General features: G+C 64.5%; 1 protein-coding gene and 2 long non-coding RNA genes across 4 annotated transcripts in view; 2 read left to right on the top strand and 1 right to left on the bottom strand.

The window, feature by feature from the left end:
* The window catches only part of BMP1 (bone morphogenetic protein 1), a 32,496-nt gene extending 24,223 nt beyond the window's left edge, over positions 1-8,273 (bottom strand). Inside the window, exon 1 of one of the 2 annotated variants that reach the window (XM_054175211.1) lies at positions 8,071-8,273. In XM_054175211.1, the coding sequence (XP_054031186.1) occupies positions 8,071-8,212 (142 nt within the window). In that variant the 5' untranslated portion in view covers positions 8,213-8,273. The remainder of the gene's footprint in view (positions 1-8,070) is intronic. The other variant, XM_054175210.1, reaches the window with a different exon arrangement.
* A 5,642-nt stretch (positions 8,274-13,915) lies between these two features.
* Positions 13,916-15,134, top strand: LOC128898722 (uncharacterized). The gene is made up of 4 exons (XR_008462959.1): positions 13,916-13,992; positions 14,803-14,856; positions 14,939-15,010; positions 15,104-15,134. It is a non-coding gene; the product is annotated as an uncharacterized LOC128898722 (long non-coding RNA).
* A 183-nt stretch (positions 15,135-15,317) lies between these two features.
* On the top strand, positions 15,318-15,657 carry LOC128898727 (uncharacterized). Its single transcript, XR_008462961.1, has 3 exons — positions 15,318-15,364; positions 15,455-15,508; positions 15,594-15,657. It is a non-coding gene; the product is annotated as an uncharacterized LOC128898727 (long non-coding RNA).
* The last annotated feature ends 286 nt before the right edge of the window (positions 15,658-15,943 follow it).

Raw genomic sequence — 15,943 nt, 5'->3', positions numbered from 1 at the left:
TGGAAAAGACCTCCAAGAGCCTCCACCCAACACCACCCTGGTCCCCAAACCCTGGCCCCGAGTGCCATGGCCACAGGTTTCTTGCACACCTGCAGGGCTGGGGACTCCACCACCTCCCTGGGCAGCCTGCTCCAGGGCTCTGTCACCCTTCAAGAAGCTGCTCCTCAGGTTCAGACGGAATTTCCTCTGTTCAAGTCTGTGCCCATTGCCCCTCGCCCTGTCTCTGGGCACCACCGAACAGAGCCTGGCCCCATCCTGCTTGGTTGTTTCCAACCAGGCCCTTCCTTGTGCAAAGCAGCAGAGGGATACCCTATGGGCCTGACTTCTGCATCACCAGGATTTGGGGATGAGCCTGCCCTTGGACTCCACCAAGGTTGGGAATTGTGTCAGAGAGAGGGAAAGAACAAAACCATCCCAGCCTTGGGAAGAGGCCGGGGCACGGACGCAGCGTTCCGCTGAGAGGCAAAAGCAAACAGAGCAGCAGGGGAAGGCTTGGCAGGGCAGGGAGGCAGACAAACAGGGCAGGATCATGTTCCAGGTCAGTCTGGGGCAGATGAGCCTTGGGAAGAACCTGCATGGATCCTGTGTCAGGTGGGGCTGGGCTGGGCTGAGGATTCCCTCCCTGGTTTAGCAGCTCCAGCCCAGGCACTGTGCGGTCCTCGAGCGATGCTGAGCGGTGAGCATCGCTCCTGGCACCCCTGAGTGGAGGCTTTGGAGAGGGCAGGGAGGCAAGGGAACAAGTGGCTCTGACCTGGCCAGGGATGGAGGCATTGCTAGTGGTGGGATGGAGGCACCACAGGATCGGGAAGGTTGGAAAAGACCTCTAGGATCAAGTCCAACCCCACCCTGGCCACTAAACCCCCAGGTGCCAGGGCCACAGGTTTCTTGCACACCTCCAGGGCTGGGGACTCCACCACCTCCCTGGGCAGCCTGTGCCAGTGCCTGACCACACTCACAGCAAAGAAATTCTTCCTGATCTCCAACCTAAACCTCCCCTGGGGCAACCTGAGGCCGTTTCCTCTCATCCTACCACTTGTTCCTTGGGAGAAGAGCCCAACCCCCACCCTGGCTGCAGCCTCCGGGGAGTTACGGAGTAGGAATGGCCGAGGCAGGGGTAGAGGAGGGTGGTTTTCTAGGTGTGTGGAAGCCTCAGCCAGGTCATAAAGCCGCGGAGTCAAGCGGGGCAGCATCCTACTGGCTCTGCAGAGCCCTTAAATATGTCAGGAATGCTTCTCGCACCGCCCCTCGCCCCCGCAGCCGGCCCAGCTGCGAGCTCCGCTCCAGCAAAACACACCGCGGCCGCGGCCAGAGGAGTGGACACCCCGCTCGGATGGGGCTGGGGGGGTGGTGCGGTCCCTCCTGACCTCCGGGGGCTCTGTCCTGCTTGCAGAGCCCCGGAGGGAGTTATAGGTGTGAAAGCAGAGGGATGTGGAGCACCCTCAGGGAGCCTCAAGGTCCCCCTGGTTCCTGCAGACTGCCACGGGCTGGTGGTCCTGTGGGGAGCCTGAGGTGGGGAAGGGTCTGGTGAGCAGCAGCTGGGGGCCCTGGAGAAAAGGAGGCTGAGGGGAGACCTTCTGGCTCTCTACAGCTCCCTGCAAGGAGGCTGGAGCCAGCTGGGGGTTAGTCTCTCCTCCCAAGGAACAAGTGATAGGACAAGAGAAAAATGGCCTCAGGCTGCCCCAGGGGAGGTTTAGGTTGGCCATGAGGAACAATTTCTGTGCTGCAGGAGTGGTCAGGGCTTGGCACAGGCTGCCCAGGGAGGTGGTGGAGTCCCCAGCCCTGGAGGGGTTCAGGAAACCTGTGGCCGTGGCACTTGGGGCCAGGTTTTGATGGCCATGGTGGGGTTGGGTGGCTGGTTGGAGTTGATCTCAGAAGGCTTTTCCAACCCAAAGCACTCTGTGCTTCTGTGGCAGGGGGAAGGCAGGCAGCCAGCCCTCCCCTCTCCCCCCAGGGCTGCAGCCCCCTCCTGGTGCCCCTCAGCCAGGAGCAGTCAGGCTGTAAACGCCAGGGTGTGGAATCTCTGCTTCCCAGACACCTCCTGAGGAGCACAACAGGCACAAAGCAGGGATTCAGGGCTCAGCAGGCAAGCTGGGAGCCAGGCCAGCTCCCAGTCCCTCTGAAACCAGGGGGGAAACTGAGGCAGGGGGTGATGGAGCTGGTTAGTGGCAAGGAGGAAGCCCTCAAGGAGCTCTGCTCTGGGTCACTGTCCCCACAGGCTGCTGGGGCTCTCTTCCTGGCGTTTCCTCACCAGCACTGGGCACTCTCCCACCCTTCCTCTCCCTAGGGGGTGGGCAAAGCCCAGCACCCAGGGCAGGCAGAGATGGCAAAGCACAAGCACAGCCTCCAAGGCAAAGGGCTGGAGCCCACTCCCCATTTCCCTTCCCGGTGCAAGGCACATCCCTCGCAGGGGCATCACCCACTGCCCACCCTGGGAATCCACAGCCAAATTCCCTGCCCATTCCTGGGCTCTGAGCCCTTTGCCCATTGCATGCCAGGCAGTGCTCCAGCGTGGTGTGAAATGAGCACCACGGAGCCCAGGCTCTAATGAAGAGCTTCCAGCTAATGAAGCTCCAGGGGCAGGTCCGGAGGGTTTGAGCCCTCCAGGGGAGGATTTTCCTTCTGCTCCTCTCTGGTGGCAGCAAAACAGAGGAGAAAAAACACAAACCTCCTCCAGAGCTGGGCATGGAGGCTGCCAACCCTATAATCAGTGAGCCATGGAATTGTTTCAGTTGGAAAAGCCCTCGAGGATCAGCCAGTCCAACATCAACCCAGCCCCACCAGGGCCACCAAACCCTGGCCCCATGGGCCATGGCCACAGGTTTCCTGAACACCTCCAGGCATGGGGACTCCACCACCTCCCTGGGCAGCCTGTGCCAGTCCCTGACCACTCTTGCAGCACAGAAGTTGTTCCTCAATCTCCAGCCTGGCACAGTTTCAGGCCATTTCCTCTCCTTCTATCACAGCTGAGACTAGGCAGAGGAGACCAACCCCCAGCTGGCTCCAGCCTCCTTGCAGGGAGCTGTAGAGAGCAATGAGGTCTCCCTTCAGCCTCTTCTTCTCCGGACTAAACACCCCCAGGGCCTTCAGCTGCTGCTCACCAGACCCTTCCCCACCTCAGGCTCCCCACAGGACCACCAGCCAGTGGCAGGCTGCAGGAACCAGGGGGACCTTGAGGCTCCCTGAGGATGCTCCACATCCCTCTGCCTTCATGCCTATAACTCAGCTGCTCCCCCCCAGCCCTGTTCTCCAGACCCTGTCAGAGGGCACTGGCAAGTCAGAGCCCCCCACCCCCCAGGGAAGGACTTTGGGGTTCAGTGTGGTGGATCTTTCCCTGCCTCCCCTCTCCAAAGCCAGGTCAGTGAGGAGAAGGCAGCCTGGGGCCAGCAGCTCAGGTCAATGGTGAAAGGGAGAGCTGCTGGAAAGGAAAATATTTGCAAAGGGCTCTGCCAAGGGGACCTGGGGGGGAAGCAGGAGGGGGGTGGGGGTGGTTGCTGCATTCCCCTGCCAGGACAGGAGCCCAGTGGCACTGGGGACAGGAACCCAATGAGAAGCAGAGCCCCTCAGTGATGGGAATGTGCCCCCAGCACCCAGCTCAGCACGTGGGGGGGTCACCCCAGCTCTCACAGCACAGGACAACCACTCTGGCAGTGGCTTTGAACCAGGGCCTGCTGCTTGGCACCGCCTCTGCCAAGGGGCACCGGCTCCCAAAGGCTGCCAGACCTCTGGGCACCTGCCCCAGGGCTCTGCCTGCAAACATTTCCCCCCTCTCCTCGTGCTCTCATTGCTCAATCCTGGCCCCACCAGCCCTCATTTCACTGCTTCCAAAGTCTGCCTGCAGCTCCCTGGCAGAGCTGAACCCTCCTGCAGCTCGGGACTGGTGTGTGGGGGATGCTCTCATTGCCTTTTGGGCACTGTGAAGGGGGGGGGGTTCCAACAAACCCCCTCCCCACCCTCCAAGGAAGGCAGCACAGTGGTGACCAACAGCCCTCCTGCAGCCCTGGGCCGGGTTATAAGGCCACCCACTGGGTGGGATGCTGGAGGATCCTATGGGATGCAGTGGCATCCTATGGGAAGCTGTGGGATCCTCGCAGGATGCTGTTTCCCTTCCCACTGCTCTGCCAGAGACCTCCAGGAAGCCTTGGCCGACAAGGAAGGTTTATCCCTGCCTGGAAAACACCCCCAACAGCACAGCCAGGATGGAAACTTCAGGGAGCAAAGCCACCCAGGAGCCATCCTCCTCCTTCCCCCCCCCCCCCCCCCCCCCCTTTCCACATCCCCCTCCTGGCTGCTTTGTCCTCCCCTAGGTCCATCCACAGCTCCCTTCGCCCACCCCAGTCCCCTCGGCCGTGCCTTTCCCAGGCGGATAAAGCCTCAGGGAAACATCATCTCCCCACCCCTCCCCTCCCTTCCCCTCCCCTCCCCTCCCCACGACCCGGCCGGCGTGAATCAGCAGCCGGAGAGTTTCCCAGGGGCTGGGGAAGCAGGGAAGCGAAGCCGGGCAAGGCGAGCAGACACCACCCCCGCTATCCCCCCACCCCCCACTCCCCTCTAAACACCACCCCCACCCCCCACTCCCCTCTAAACACCCCACCCCCCAGCCCCCAACTTTGGCCTCGCCATCCTCCAGCCAGGCTCCCAGCCGGCTGATTACACAAAGATAAAGCAGAATCCTGGGGGCTGGGGGAGAGGCTGCTGAGACCCTGGGGGGGGTTTGGTTTTGCCTGCCCGAGGGTTTGCGTCTCGGCCTCCCGCTTGGCCCCCCCCGCCCCCCACGGCTCGGGGGGGGGGTGGGGTGGATGGGTTCTTTTCACCACCCCCCCCCGCCCGAATAAGTGACATATAACGGCTGGAAAGTATTTTCGGGCAGCCTGACAAAGTGTGACTGCAAAGCGGGAGCCTCTGCCGGCTACGCCTGGAAAGTGGAAGCTAGGTGAAAGCCAGGCGGAGAGGGAGCCAGAGCCGCTCCAGGCACGCCTGGGAAGCTCACGGCGCTGGGAAACAGCTTGGGGAGGGGGCAGTTAGGACACCCTCTCCGCCCCCCCCCCCTACCTCCCATCCCTACACCGCGCTACCGCCCCTGTGGGCAGGAGGCGTTGAAGGGATGGGATGTGGAGGGCAGGAGATGGATGGAGCGGGAGGGCAGAGTCCCCTTTGGAGGGCAAGGTGAAGACCCCCGCCCCCCCCCCCCCCCCGCCTCCCCATCCAGGGCTGTGCACTCCCCGTCCCCACCTCCACAGCAGGGCTGTGGGTTGCCCGAGCCTCATTTTCCAACCCCTCTCCCCAAAATCCTTTGCTCCTTCTGGAGAGTCCCCATCCTCCCCCCGACCCCCCCCCTAATTCCACGGAGCACCTCAGCAGCGTCCTGACCCCAGCCTGGGTTGGGGGGGGGGTGTGTGGGGGGTGTGTGTGAGGGGGATGCTTAAGCCTGGCCTGGGTGTGTGTGTGTGTGTGTGTGTGTGTGTGTGTGTGTGTCCCCAGTTTAACCAGGCAGCCCCCAAAAGCCGGCTGTGGAGCTGCATATGAGGGGAGCCAAGGTGAGACGTGGCCCACCCTGGGTGCTGGGGGTGGGCACACAAAGGGTGCTGGCACCCATGGCGGAATCATTCAGCAGCCTCCCCCTCCCCCCCCGAGCCGGGGATGAGCCAAAAGCAAAGCCTGGGGCCGGATTGTTTGGTTAGAGCTCTGCAAACACAGCTCAGCGTGGCTGGGGGGGGGTGGGGGAGCGGGGGGGGGGCACTGGGAGCGCTGCCAGTGGCTTTTCCCAGTTGGAAAGCCAAGCAGGATGCCAGCCTGGGGGCTGCCCTCCTCCCAGCGGGCAAGGAGACCTGGATATCCTGCTGACCGGGTGAAGGGAAGCCGGGATCGTGGATCGTTCCCTCCCTCCCTGGCTGCCCTGGCATGGGACGGGGGGGTGGGGGGGGGGATGGGATGGGTTGGGGGCGGGGGGGTAGGTTCCAGGGCCGGATCTCCCAGCGATCCCATCTTTTCTTTCGGCATCCTTGGGACCAGACAGAGCTCTTCCGAGGACTCACGGGAGGGCTTTTTCCCCTTGCCACGGCGGGGCACGACCGACAGCTGGCACCCGGGGGGGGGGGGCATCACCGGGGCGGGTTGGCGAGCCGCGGGCAGCCGTCCTCAGGATACCTCTGGGCACAGCTCGGTGCCAAGGAACCCAAATCCCTTTCCTCGTCGCAGCGTCAAGGTCTCGCTGCTCAGCTCTTTCCACCGCGGGGGTGGGGGGCTGGAAATGCTCCCCCCCCAAAACCCCAACGAGCTCCAGCATGGGGCAGGGGAAGATTGGGTTTGGGGGGGGGGAGGGGGTCCTGGCTGCCAAGCAGCCCCCAGCGCTGGACCTGTCGCCATCCCAGTCCGGTGGAGCTCATCTTGGGGGGGTTCGGAGGGGGTAAATTTCCAGTTTGTGGGGTGCATGGCAGGGCCTGACACCCCCAACCCCCCCCACAACCCTGCCCCCCCAGCCCCGGGGGAAGAGCTGCTGTAATTAAATTAGTCACATAAGGATCTCGTACAGGCAGGCAGGGAGGGGGGAGGGGGAGGGGGGAAGGATAACGACTGCAACCATCTCGCTAACCCCCCCAGGGGAGGGGGGTGTGTGCTTGGGGGGGGTGAGGAAGGGAACTGACATCGAAGCCACCCCAAGTTCTTTGGGGGTCGTTGTTTCTTTGCCGGGGGGGTGGTTCAAAGCAGGAGCTGAACTCCAGCCCGCTCTGCCCGGATGGTTTTGCAAGTTGAGCTGTTTCAGGCCGGGGGGGGTGGTGGAAAGGGAGGTGTGGGGGGAAGGGGGGCAGGAAGGGAAGAGATTTTTTTGGCCAGCAAAATAACAAACCCCTGATGGAGCCAGAGTTGTATCAACACCGCCTTCCAGAGCAGACAATGCCATCAAAGACCCTCCCCCCCACCCCCACCCCCCCCCGGCCAGCCCCAAGCCTCCGCACTCAGCATTCCCAAGTCAATCCGTGCCTCAGTTTCCCCCCCGCCTCTCCACCCCCCCCCCCCCCCCCCCAACTCCTCCTGTCCTCCCTTTTTCTCTCCCTTCTGGCACACGTTGATTGTCGTCCCCCCCCCTCGCCCCCCCTAGCTCCATCCTCCTCCCAGCCATCCCAAAATCCATGGAACAGCTCAGCCTGGGTTGGGAGCGCCGGGGGGGGTGCGGGGAACGGGACACACACACTCAGCCTGACCTGGGTGTCCCGGGATGGCCACAGCCTGGCTGGCCCCGAGGGGGGGTGGGGGAAGGAAGAGGTTTGGGACAGAAGGGAAGAAAAGCCGAGGGGCACGGAAAGGGTCTGGGAATGGGGTGGGATGGTGGGGGGCCAGGGTGGGATGGGTCCGGTGTAGGGTGGGATGCTGGGGGGTAGGATAGGTCCGGCTTTGCGGTGGGATAGGTCCGGCTCTGGGGTAAGATGGGGGGTGGGCTGGGTCCGGCTCTAGGCTGGGATGTGAGGTGGGATAGGTCCAGCTCCAGGGTGGGATGGGGACCTGGGATGGGGTAGGATGGGGGTGGGATGAATCCCTCTGTGGGGGTGCGATCCGGGGGTGCAACAGGGGGATTGGGGGGGGAGGGGGGGGCTGCCGTCTACCTTTGACAGCTGCCAGTGCAGCCGAGACTGGGGAGACAGAACCCCGGGGTGGGGGCTCCTCTCCAGCTGCCCCCCTCCCCTCTTTTTCTGCTCCCCACTTTAAGTGCAACCAGACGCTTTCCCGAGCGGGACCAGCCGCTTCTGCTCCCCTTTTTATCTCCCCTGCTCCTCCTCGGGACAGCCAGGAGCCCCCAGCCCCGGGATACGAGCTCGGAACTTCGGCTGGGGGCGGGGGGGAGATGGGGGTTACCCACACCAAGTTTTGCCTTTAAAGCCCTGAAACAGGGAGCCGCGCGGGGCACAGCCCCCCCCTCCCCCCCGCTCCCACTCCTCACTCTTTACTCACTCCTCAACTCCTCAGCTTTGCTCACTCCTCACCCCCTCACCGCTCTTTGTTTCTCCGGCCACCCCTTTACCATACATCCCCCCCCCCCCCCCTCAAGTCGCCCCCCCCTTTATCCGTGGGTCCTACCAGCTTTGCAGGGGTCTTTGTAATCCAGGGGCTCTTCATCCTCCTCCTCCTCTTCCTCCAGCACGTAGGAATAGTCCGGGAAGTGGCTGGCCCGGGCCAGGAGCAGGCAGAGCAGGAGCCCGCAGCTCCTCAGCCCGGCCATGGCTCCGCGGGCAGGGCTTGGCTTCTTTCCCCCCCCCTTCTCTTCCCTCTTTCCTTTCCTTCTTCGCTCCCTTTTTTTTTTTGACCCTTTCCCTCTCTCTTCTTTTTTCCCTTTTCCTTTCTCTCCCCTTTTTTTTCCTTCTTTCTCTCTTTTTTTCCCCTCTCTTTCTCTCTTCCCCCCCCCTCTCTTTTTTTCCCCCCTCTCTCTTTTTCCCCCCTCTCTCCTTTTTTTCCTCTCTCTCTCTCTCTCTTCCCCCCCCCCGGTGGTTTTTTTTTCCCCTTCCTTTTTCTGTGTGTGTTTTTTTTTTCAGGGAAATGAGATCTGGCGGGGGCGGGTTTCAAAGTGAAAAGGCTCTGCCCCCTTTTTATAGCCCCGGGTGGAGGGCTGGGAGCGCGGCCAGGGCTGGGGGTGAGGGGTGCAGGGGGTGGGGGCCAAGTTGCTGCCGAGGATACAGCCTCAGTTCCTGACCACCCCCCCCCTCACCCCCCCCGCGCCCCCTACCCCCTTCCCCGCAGCCAGCCTGCGGTCCGCAGCCCCCCCAGACCTGCTCCTGCAGCCGCCTGGGCTCAGTCGTGGCAGCCCCCCCCCCCGCGCCCCGATCCGCAACGCCTCCAGCCTCTCCCCCCCGCCCCGGTCCCAGCCTGCAAATCCCGGCACTGGTTCTGACTCTCCCCCGGGCCCAGCCTGGGACCCCCCAACTCCACTGCTGCACACCCCCCGGGCCCAGCCTGGAACCCTCAACCCCACTCCTGCACCCCCCCGGTCCCGTCCCGTGTCTCTCGGCACCATTCCTGCTTCCCCATATCACATCCCATACCCCTCCCCCCACCCCCGCACCGATCCTGCTCCCCCCGGTCCCATCCTGGATCCCACAGTCACAATCCCACTTCCTCTGCTCCCATCCTGTGCCCCCAACCCCACTCCTGCTCCCTCTGCTCCCACCCTGTGTCCCCAACCCCACTCCTGCTCCCTCTGCTCCCACCCTGTGTCCCCAACCCCACTCCTGCTCCCTCTGCTCCCATCCTGTGCCCCCAACCCCACTCCTGCTCCCTCTGCTCCCATCCCCTGTGCCCCCAACCCCACTCCTGCTCCCTCTGCTCCCATCCCCTGTGCCCCCAACCCCACTCCTGCTCCCTCTGCTGCCATCCCCTGTGCCCCCAACCCCACTCCTGCTCCCTCTGCTGCCATCCTGTCCCCCAGTCCTGTTTTTGCCCCCCCCCCAGTCTCATCCTGTATCCCCCAGTTCCATTCCTACACCCCCCCTGCCCTGAGCCTCACACCCCACCCAGTCCTGGCACCTTGCAACCTCTGTTCCCAGCACCCCATGGTCCCAATTCTGCACCCCACATTTCCCCCCCCAGACCCACTGCAGAGTTCCTCAGCCCTGCCTCCTGTAGCTCCTGACCATGAACCCCCAAATCCTGCACCCCATATCCCTCATCCCAAGCCTTGCTGGAGCAGAAGGAGGAGAAAGCAGCATCCCCAGCAGCCCAGGGGCTGGGTGAGGACCCCAGGAGCTGGGTGAGCACCCAAGGAGCTGGGAGAGCACTCTGGGGAGGGCAGAGGAGTACCCCAGGAGTGGGATGAGCACCCCAAGACTGGGGGGAGCACCATGTGGAGGGTGAGATAAGCACCCCAGGGGCTGGGTGAGCACCCCAGGAGTTGGGCATGTACCCAAAGTGAGTACCCCAGGAGCAACCCCACCCCCAATCAGGAAGGTCCCCAAGGGCCACCCAGCTGCACACTCAGGCACCCAGGGGTGGGGGAGGAGCTCGCTGGGAGGTGCTGGACACCAGGCAGGACATGGCTGTGGTGCTCCCAGTGCTGCCACCCAGCTCACTGCCCTCCACCACCTCCTGGCTGCCCACCCTGGGCTGCTGCTGAGTGTGTGGGGGCAGGGTGGCTGTGTCCCCCCCTCCCAGATTGGGGCAGGGAGGGCAGTGGTGCCCCCAGCCCCCAGCTCCCCTGGCTGTGCCCAAGCAGGGACTGTTCTGCTTTGCCTTCCTGCCTTGCAGCCTCCCTTGGTCCCCCCTGCAGCCTCCCTCCTGCTCATCCCAACCTTTCCCTGAGCCTGGAGGAATCCTCCTCAGCTGCTCCTCTCAGGCACTTTTCCTCCCTCCCTCCCTCCCTTCCCCCCCAGCAGCATCCTCTGGGCATTGCAAAACCTACCCCCAGGTTTGCTGCTTTTGAGCAAAGAAAGAAACACCTCCCACCCCCTCAGCCCCCCCCAAAGCTGGTCCCCTTCTGCTTCCCCCCCACATCCCAGGGGTGGGCATGTGGGGAGCAACCTCCTCCTTGCCTCTCCCAGCTCCTTGCTGGGCTCCTGAGAGGCCCTTGGGTGCCTGGTGGAGCACAAGCTGGCCTGGGGGGGGGGCGGGGGGAGGATTCCTTCTCATCCCATCCTCTGCTGGGGAAGGATCTCTGAGGCTTTGAGCCCCCCACCCCCAGGTGATGTAAATCCATGATGGCAGGATCTGGCCACTGGTTTCCAGCCTGCTGCCTTCCCCTTTCCCACAGAGCCTTGTGCCAGGCTCTCACCACCCTCCTGGGGAAGAACTTCTTCCTCACATCCAATCTGCATCTCCCCACTTCTAGTTCTGCTCCATCCCCCCCAGTCCTATCCCTCCCTGACACCCTTAACAGTCCCTCCCCAGCTTCCTTTTAGCCCCCTGCAGATGCTGGAAGGCCACAATGAAGTCTCCTGGGAGCCCTGCAGCAGAGGGGTTGTGGAGTCTCCTTCTCCTGGAGACTTCCAGGACCCATCTGGATGTGTTCCTGTGTGACCTGTGCTGGAGTCTATGCTCCTGCTCCATCCTCCTTCTCCCTCCCCCCAGTCCTACCACTCCCTGACACCCTCAAAAGTCCCTCCCCAGCTTTCTCCTGTGCATGGCCCCTGGTGGGACACCTCCCCCCCTCCCCTGGCCATGCACAGGGCTGTCCTCACTCACCTGCCTCCCTGCTCCAGCCCCTCCTGGCTGCGAGGAGGAGCAGAGCCAGGGGCACCAGGAGGAGCTCCATGGCCCTGCTGGGAGGGCCACGACCATCCCCACCTCCCTCCCCCTCAGGCTCCCCCCCACTCCCTTAGCACCCAGGTCCTCCAAGCACCTCCACCTCCCCCCGGCCATCTCCTCCTGCCCTCGGGGTGCCAGGCAAGAGATGGGGAGATGCAAGAGCAAGCCCCGTGGAGCTTGGGAGCCTCCTTGCCTGGCTTGCAGGCAGCTCCCACTGACGTGGTGGACATCTGATGTTTTTTCCTGAGCCCTGGAATAAATAACCCCCCGAAGGGCCTGCCTCCCACGCAGGCATCCAGCTCCTGCAGCCCGTGCTCAGCTGCAGCACCCAGCACTGCCCGTGGAGCCCCACACCTCTGAAGGCACAGGGGAGGTAAGAAGGGGCTGCCCTGATCCCCAGGCAGCCACAGCCTGGGCTCTTGGTGGCCTCGGAGCCCTCTCTTGGCCGGTTCCCGGTGGGCTCTGACTGCCCTCCTCGGCTCTCGCTCCGGCCGTGGGTCGGGGGTGGGTTGTGTCCTGCTGGTTGGAGGGGGGACCAAGCAGGATGGGCAGGAAGGGCTCCTGGCCCCATCCTCAGCCCTTCCTGCCATGTGGAACGGTGAGGGGCTGGCTGCTGGGCCAGCTCCCAGGAGCATCCCCAAATCCCTCTGGGAAGCTGCACCCCGGCAGCCCCCAGGCGGGAGCTGGGAGGTCGCTGGGCAGAGGAGCAGGGGTCAAACCCATCCCAAAGCCCTTCCAGGAGCGCTTCAGCTCCACCAGGAGCTCAGCACCCCCCCGTGCTGCCCTCCCCTGCCCCCCCCAGCGCCCTCCCTGCAGCTCACCAGGAGCTGCGGGGCGGCAGCAGGCGCCCAGCGCCGTCGGCAGCCGGGCAGGATGAGGCCGGCGCTGGGCTCTGCTCCACGGTGGACCTGTCAGAAGTGATGGATGGAGAGCTGGAGGCAGCTCTGGGCCTCCCCGAGGCTGGTGGTTGCCTGGCCCCAGCTCTGCCTTCACGCCTTGCAGCTGCAGAGCTCAGGGGGGGGGAGCTGGCTCCCCGCTGGTGACCGTGGTCGTGGCCCTCCCAGCAGGGCCATGGAGCTCCTCCTGGTGCCCCTGGCTCTGCTCCTCCTCGCAGCCAGGAGGGGCTGGAGCAGGGAGGCAGGTGAGTGAGGACAGCCCTGTGCATGGCCAGGGGAGGGGGGGAGGTGTCCCACCAGGGGCCATGCACAGGAGAAAGCTGGGGAGGGACTTTTGAGGGTGTCAGGGAGTGGTAGGACTGGGGGGAGGGAGAAGGAGGATGGAGCAGGAGCATAGACTCCAGGACAGGTCACACAGGAACACATCCAGATGGGTCCTGGAAGTCTCCAGAGAAGGAGACTCCACAACCCCTCTGGGCAGCCTGCTCCAGGAGACCTCACTGTGGCCTTCCAGCATCTGCAGGGGGCTCCAAGGAAGCTGGGGAGGGACTGTTAAGGGTGTCAGGGAGGGATAGGACTGGGGGGATGGAGCAGAACTAGAAGTGGGGAGATGCAGATTGGATGTGAGGAAGAAGTTCCTCCCCAGGAGGGTGGTGAGAGCCTGGCACAGGCTGCCCAGGGAGGTGGTGGAAGCCTCATCCCTGGAGGTGTTTGCAGCCAGGCTGGAGGTGGCTGTGAGCAACCTGCTGTGGTGTGAGGTGTCCCTGGCCATGGCAGGGGGGTTGGAAGTGGCTGAGCCTTGAGGTCCCTTCCAGCCCTGACACTTCTGTGATTCTAATTCCATGATTCCATGACTGCCTCTCCATGCCAGGGAGGTGTCCCACCAGGGGCCATGCAGGTCCCTGCTGGAGACACCAGGCTCCAGCTGGGGTCCCACACATCCTGGCTGCTTCTCCCTGCCCTTCCCAGCAGGACCATGCACCCTCCACACCCTGGTGGCTCTGGATGTCACTGACTACCAGCAGTCCAACCTCCAGCCCTACCTGGAGAGGATCCTAAGGGACCTGGCCCTGCTGAACCACCTCACCTGCCGCCCTCTGGAGCTGGCCATCACCCTGCAGAGCACCCAGCAGGATGGGACCACCCTCTTCCAGGAGCAGCTGGTGGAGCCCTGGGGGGAGGTTCTGGGGCGCCTGGCCCAGGCCCACACCTTCCAGAGCTCCTACCTCAACCCAGCTGCCCTGCAGAGCTTCCTTGGCACCTTGGTAGAGCAAGAGGCCGATGCCAAGGTGAGCAGCGCCCTCCTGGCTCCCTGGGAGGCTGGGGGAGGTGCTGCTGGGTTGGCTGCTGCAGAGCCTTTTGCCCCCTTCCCCTCTGCCAGGCGCTGCTGCTGTTCACCGATGGGCTGGATGAGGAGGCAGGGAAGATGCAGGAGGTGGCAGCCTCGGCTCGGAGGCAAGGTGAGGCTGGCTGGGGGAGGGCTGGGGGAGGCTGGAGGGGGCGCCCAGCACGACGTGGCAGCCTCAGGCACCCCCCTGACCTCCAGGCAAGGCTGACCTGCTGCTGGTGGTGGCGGTGAACAACGGCTCGGGGCTGGGGGAGCTGCGGCAGACCGAGTTCGGGAGGCAGCTGGGCAGGGGGCAGCAGCTGGCCCTGGACATGCCAGAGGCTGCTGGGCACCTGGCACGGGAGCTGGTGAGGAAAAGGCCGCAGTGGGGGGCCGGAGGGGGTGGGCAGCGGCTGCCCCAGGGGCTCTGAGCAGGGATGTCCCCCACAGCTGGCCCTGGCAGAGAGGACCTGCTGCCAGAGCTGTCCCTGCACCTGCGTGGGGCTGCCTGGACCACGAGGCCCTGGTGGCACCCCCGGGGGCAAGGTAAGGGCCTGGGGGAGCAGGGGGGGATGTGGGAGGGGTGCTTAGGGCTTTCCCTTCCCCAGCAGAGAGGCTGTTCCCCCAGGCCTCCCACCACTGCCCATCCCACCCTGCCCACCCCTCTCTGCTGGGCCCTGGGCTGTGCCCACCTTGATGGTGCTGCCAGGGTGCCCAAGCACTGAGCAAAGCAGGGCCAGGCTGAGGGGCAGGGGGTTGGGTGGGCAGGGGGAGGGTCTCCCCGTGCACCCCTGTGCTGCACACACAGCGCCAGAGCCCTGCCCCAGGGCCAAGGGGAGCTCTGGGAGCCCTTTCTCCATGAGCTGGGAAGGAGCTCAGCCACAGGATCAGAGGATGTTAGGGGTTGGAAGAGACCTTCAAAGATCACCGAGTCCAAGCTCCCTGCCAGAGCAGGAGCAGAGAATCCAGCACAGGGCACTCAGGAACACTTCCAGACAGGGCTGGGAAGGCTCCAGAGAAGGAGACTCCACAACCCCTCTGGGCAGCCTGCTCCAGGGCTCTGGGACCCTCACGGTGCAGAAGTTCCTCCTCCTGTGGAGGTGGAGCCTCCTGTGCCGCAGCTTCCATCCACTGCCCCTTGTCCTGTCCCAGGGTGCAGCTGAGCAGAGCCTGTCCCTGTCCCCCCCCTCCTGACCCCCAGCCCTCAGAGATTTACAGACATTGATCAAATCCTCTCTGAGTCTTCTCTCCTCCACACTGGCTCCCACTCTGGGCTCCATCCCCAGGCTGGGGTGGGGGCTAGGGGTGGGGGCTGGGGGGTTTGTGGCTTCTGCTCCCAAGGTCTCTCTGTCTCAGGGGGTGACAGGCAGCCAGGGACGTGCTGGAGATGAAGGAGAGCATGGACACAGCGTGAGTTGGCCACGGGGTGGCCCTGGGGGGTCGAGGAGACCTCCACCCCGACCTGATGTCTCCTCTCCCCTCCTGAGCACAGGGGGAGCAGGGGCCACGAGGGCTCCTTGGCAGCCGAGGGGTGCAGGGCTGCCCAGGACAGTGTGGACCCAAGGTGAGGGCTTGTGCCAACCTGGGCTGACACACACCCCCCCACCTGCCAGCCTGGGTGCCCACTGCTGCCCAGCTGCTCTCTGTCTCCCTGCAGGGCTCCGTGGGTCACCCTGGGGAGCAGGTAGGGGACTGAGCCTGCAGGTGGTGGCTGAGGCCACGGACGGCTGGAGGCTGAGGGAAGAAGAGACCTGGGGGTGGTCCTGGTGGATGGAAGGGAAGGGTGGGATGGGCTGGGGCGAAGCTGGGGGCATGGCTGTGCCACCCTGCCGCTGTGCCCCCTGGCATCAGCCTCTGTCACCCCCCCTTGAAGGGAGCTCCTGGAGACGCCGGCGTGGACGGCGTGGACGGGGAGCAGGTGAGCTGTGCAGCAGGGCTGTGCCAGCTGCTGCCACCACCCCTCCAGCCTGGCACAGGCATGGTGCCAGCCTCTTCTTTTGCCCCCCAGGGTGAAGCAGGGGCCCCGGGGCACCCCGGGGAGAAGGGGTCCCTGGGCAGGCAGGTAGGACACAGCTGAGCCTTGGCCCGGAGCTGCCTCCTTCTGCCACCCCCCAGCTGCTAAATTCCTTCTCCTGCCTTCACCCCAGGGGCAGAAAGGCTCCCGGGGTGCCCGGGGAGAGAAAGGACCCCCAGGGCTTTGTGGTGAGGGGGTGAGTAATGGGCTGGCAGCCCTGGGGTTCCATGGGGGGAGGGGGTGCCAGGGGGCTCGCTGAGCCCCATCTCTGCTTCCTCAGGGGGCACCTGGCAGGACCAGCCCCGAGAGCGGAGTGCCAGGGTGGAGAGGAGATGGAGGGCCCCAGGTAAGGGCTGGCAGGGGACTGAGCCATGCTTGGGGTGGCAGTGCTGGAGCAGCTGCTCAGCAGGAGCTGAGGCCCAAGCAGGAGCTCTGCTTCCCTCCCATGGTCTGCAGGGAGACCCCGGCCAGGACGGTCCCCCA

This window comes from Dryobates pubescens, chromosome 31 (assembly GCF_014839835.1).
Source record: "Dryobates pubescens isolate bDryPub1 chromosome 31, bDryPub1.pri, whole genome shotgun sequence".
Lineage (NCBI taxonomy): Eukaryota > Metazoa > Chordata > Aves > Piciformes > Picidae > Dryobates > Dryobates pubescens.
This window is presented reverse-complemented; position numbering and strand designations above follow the sequence as displayed.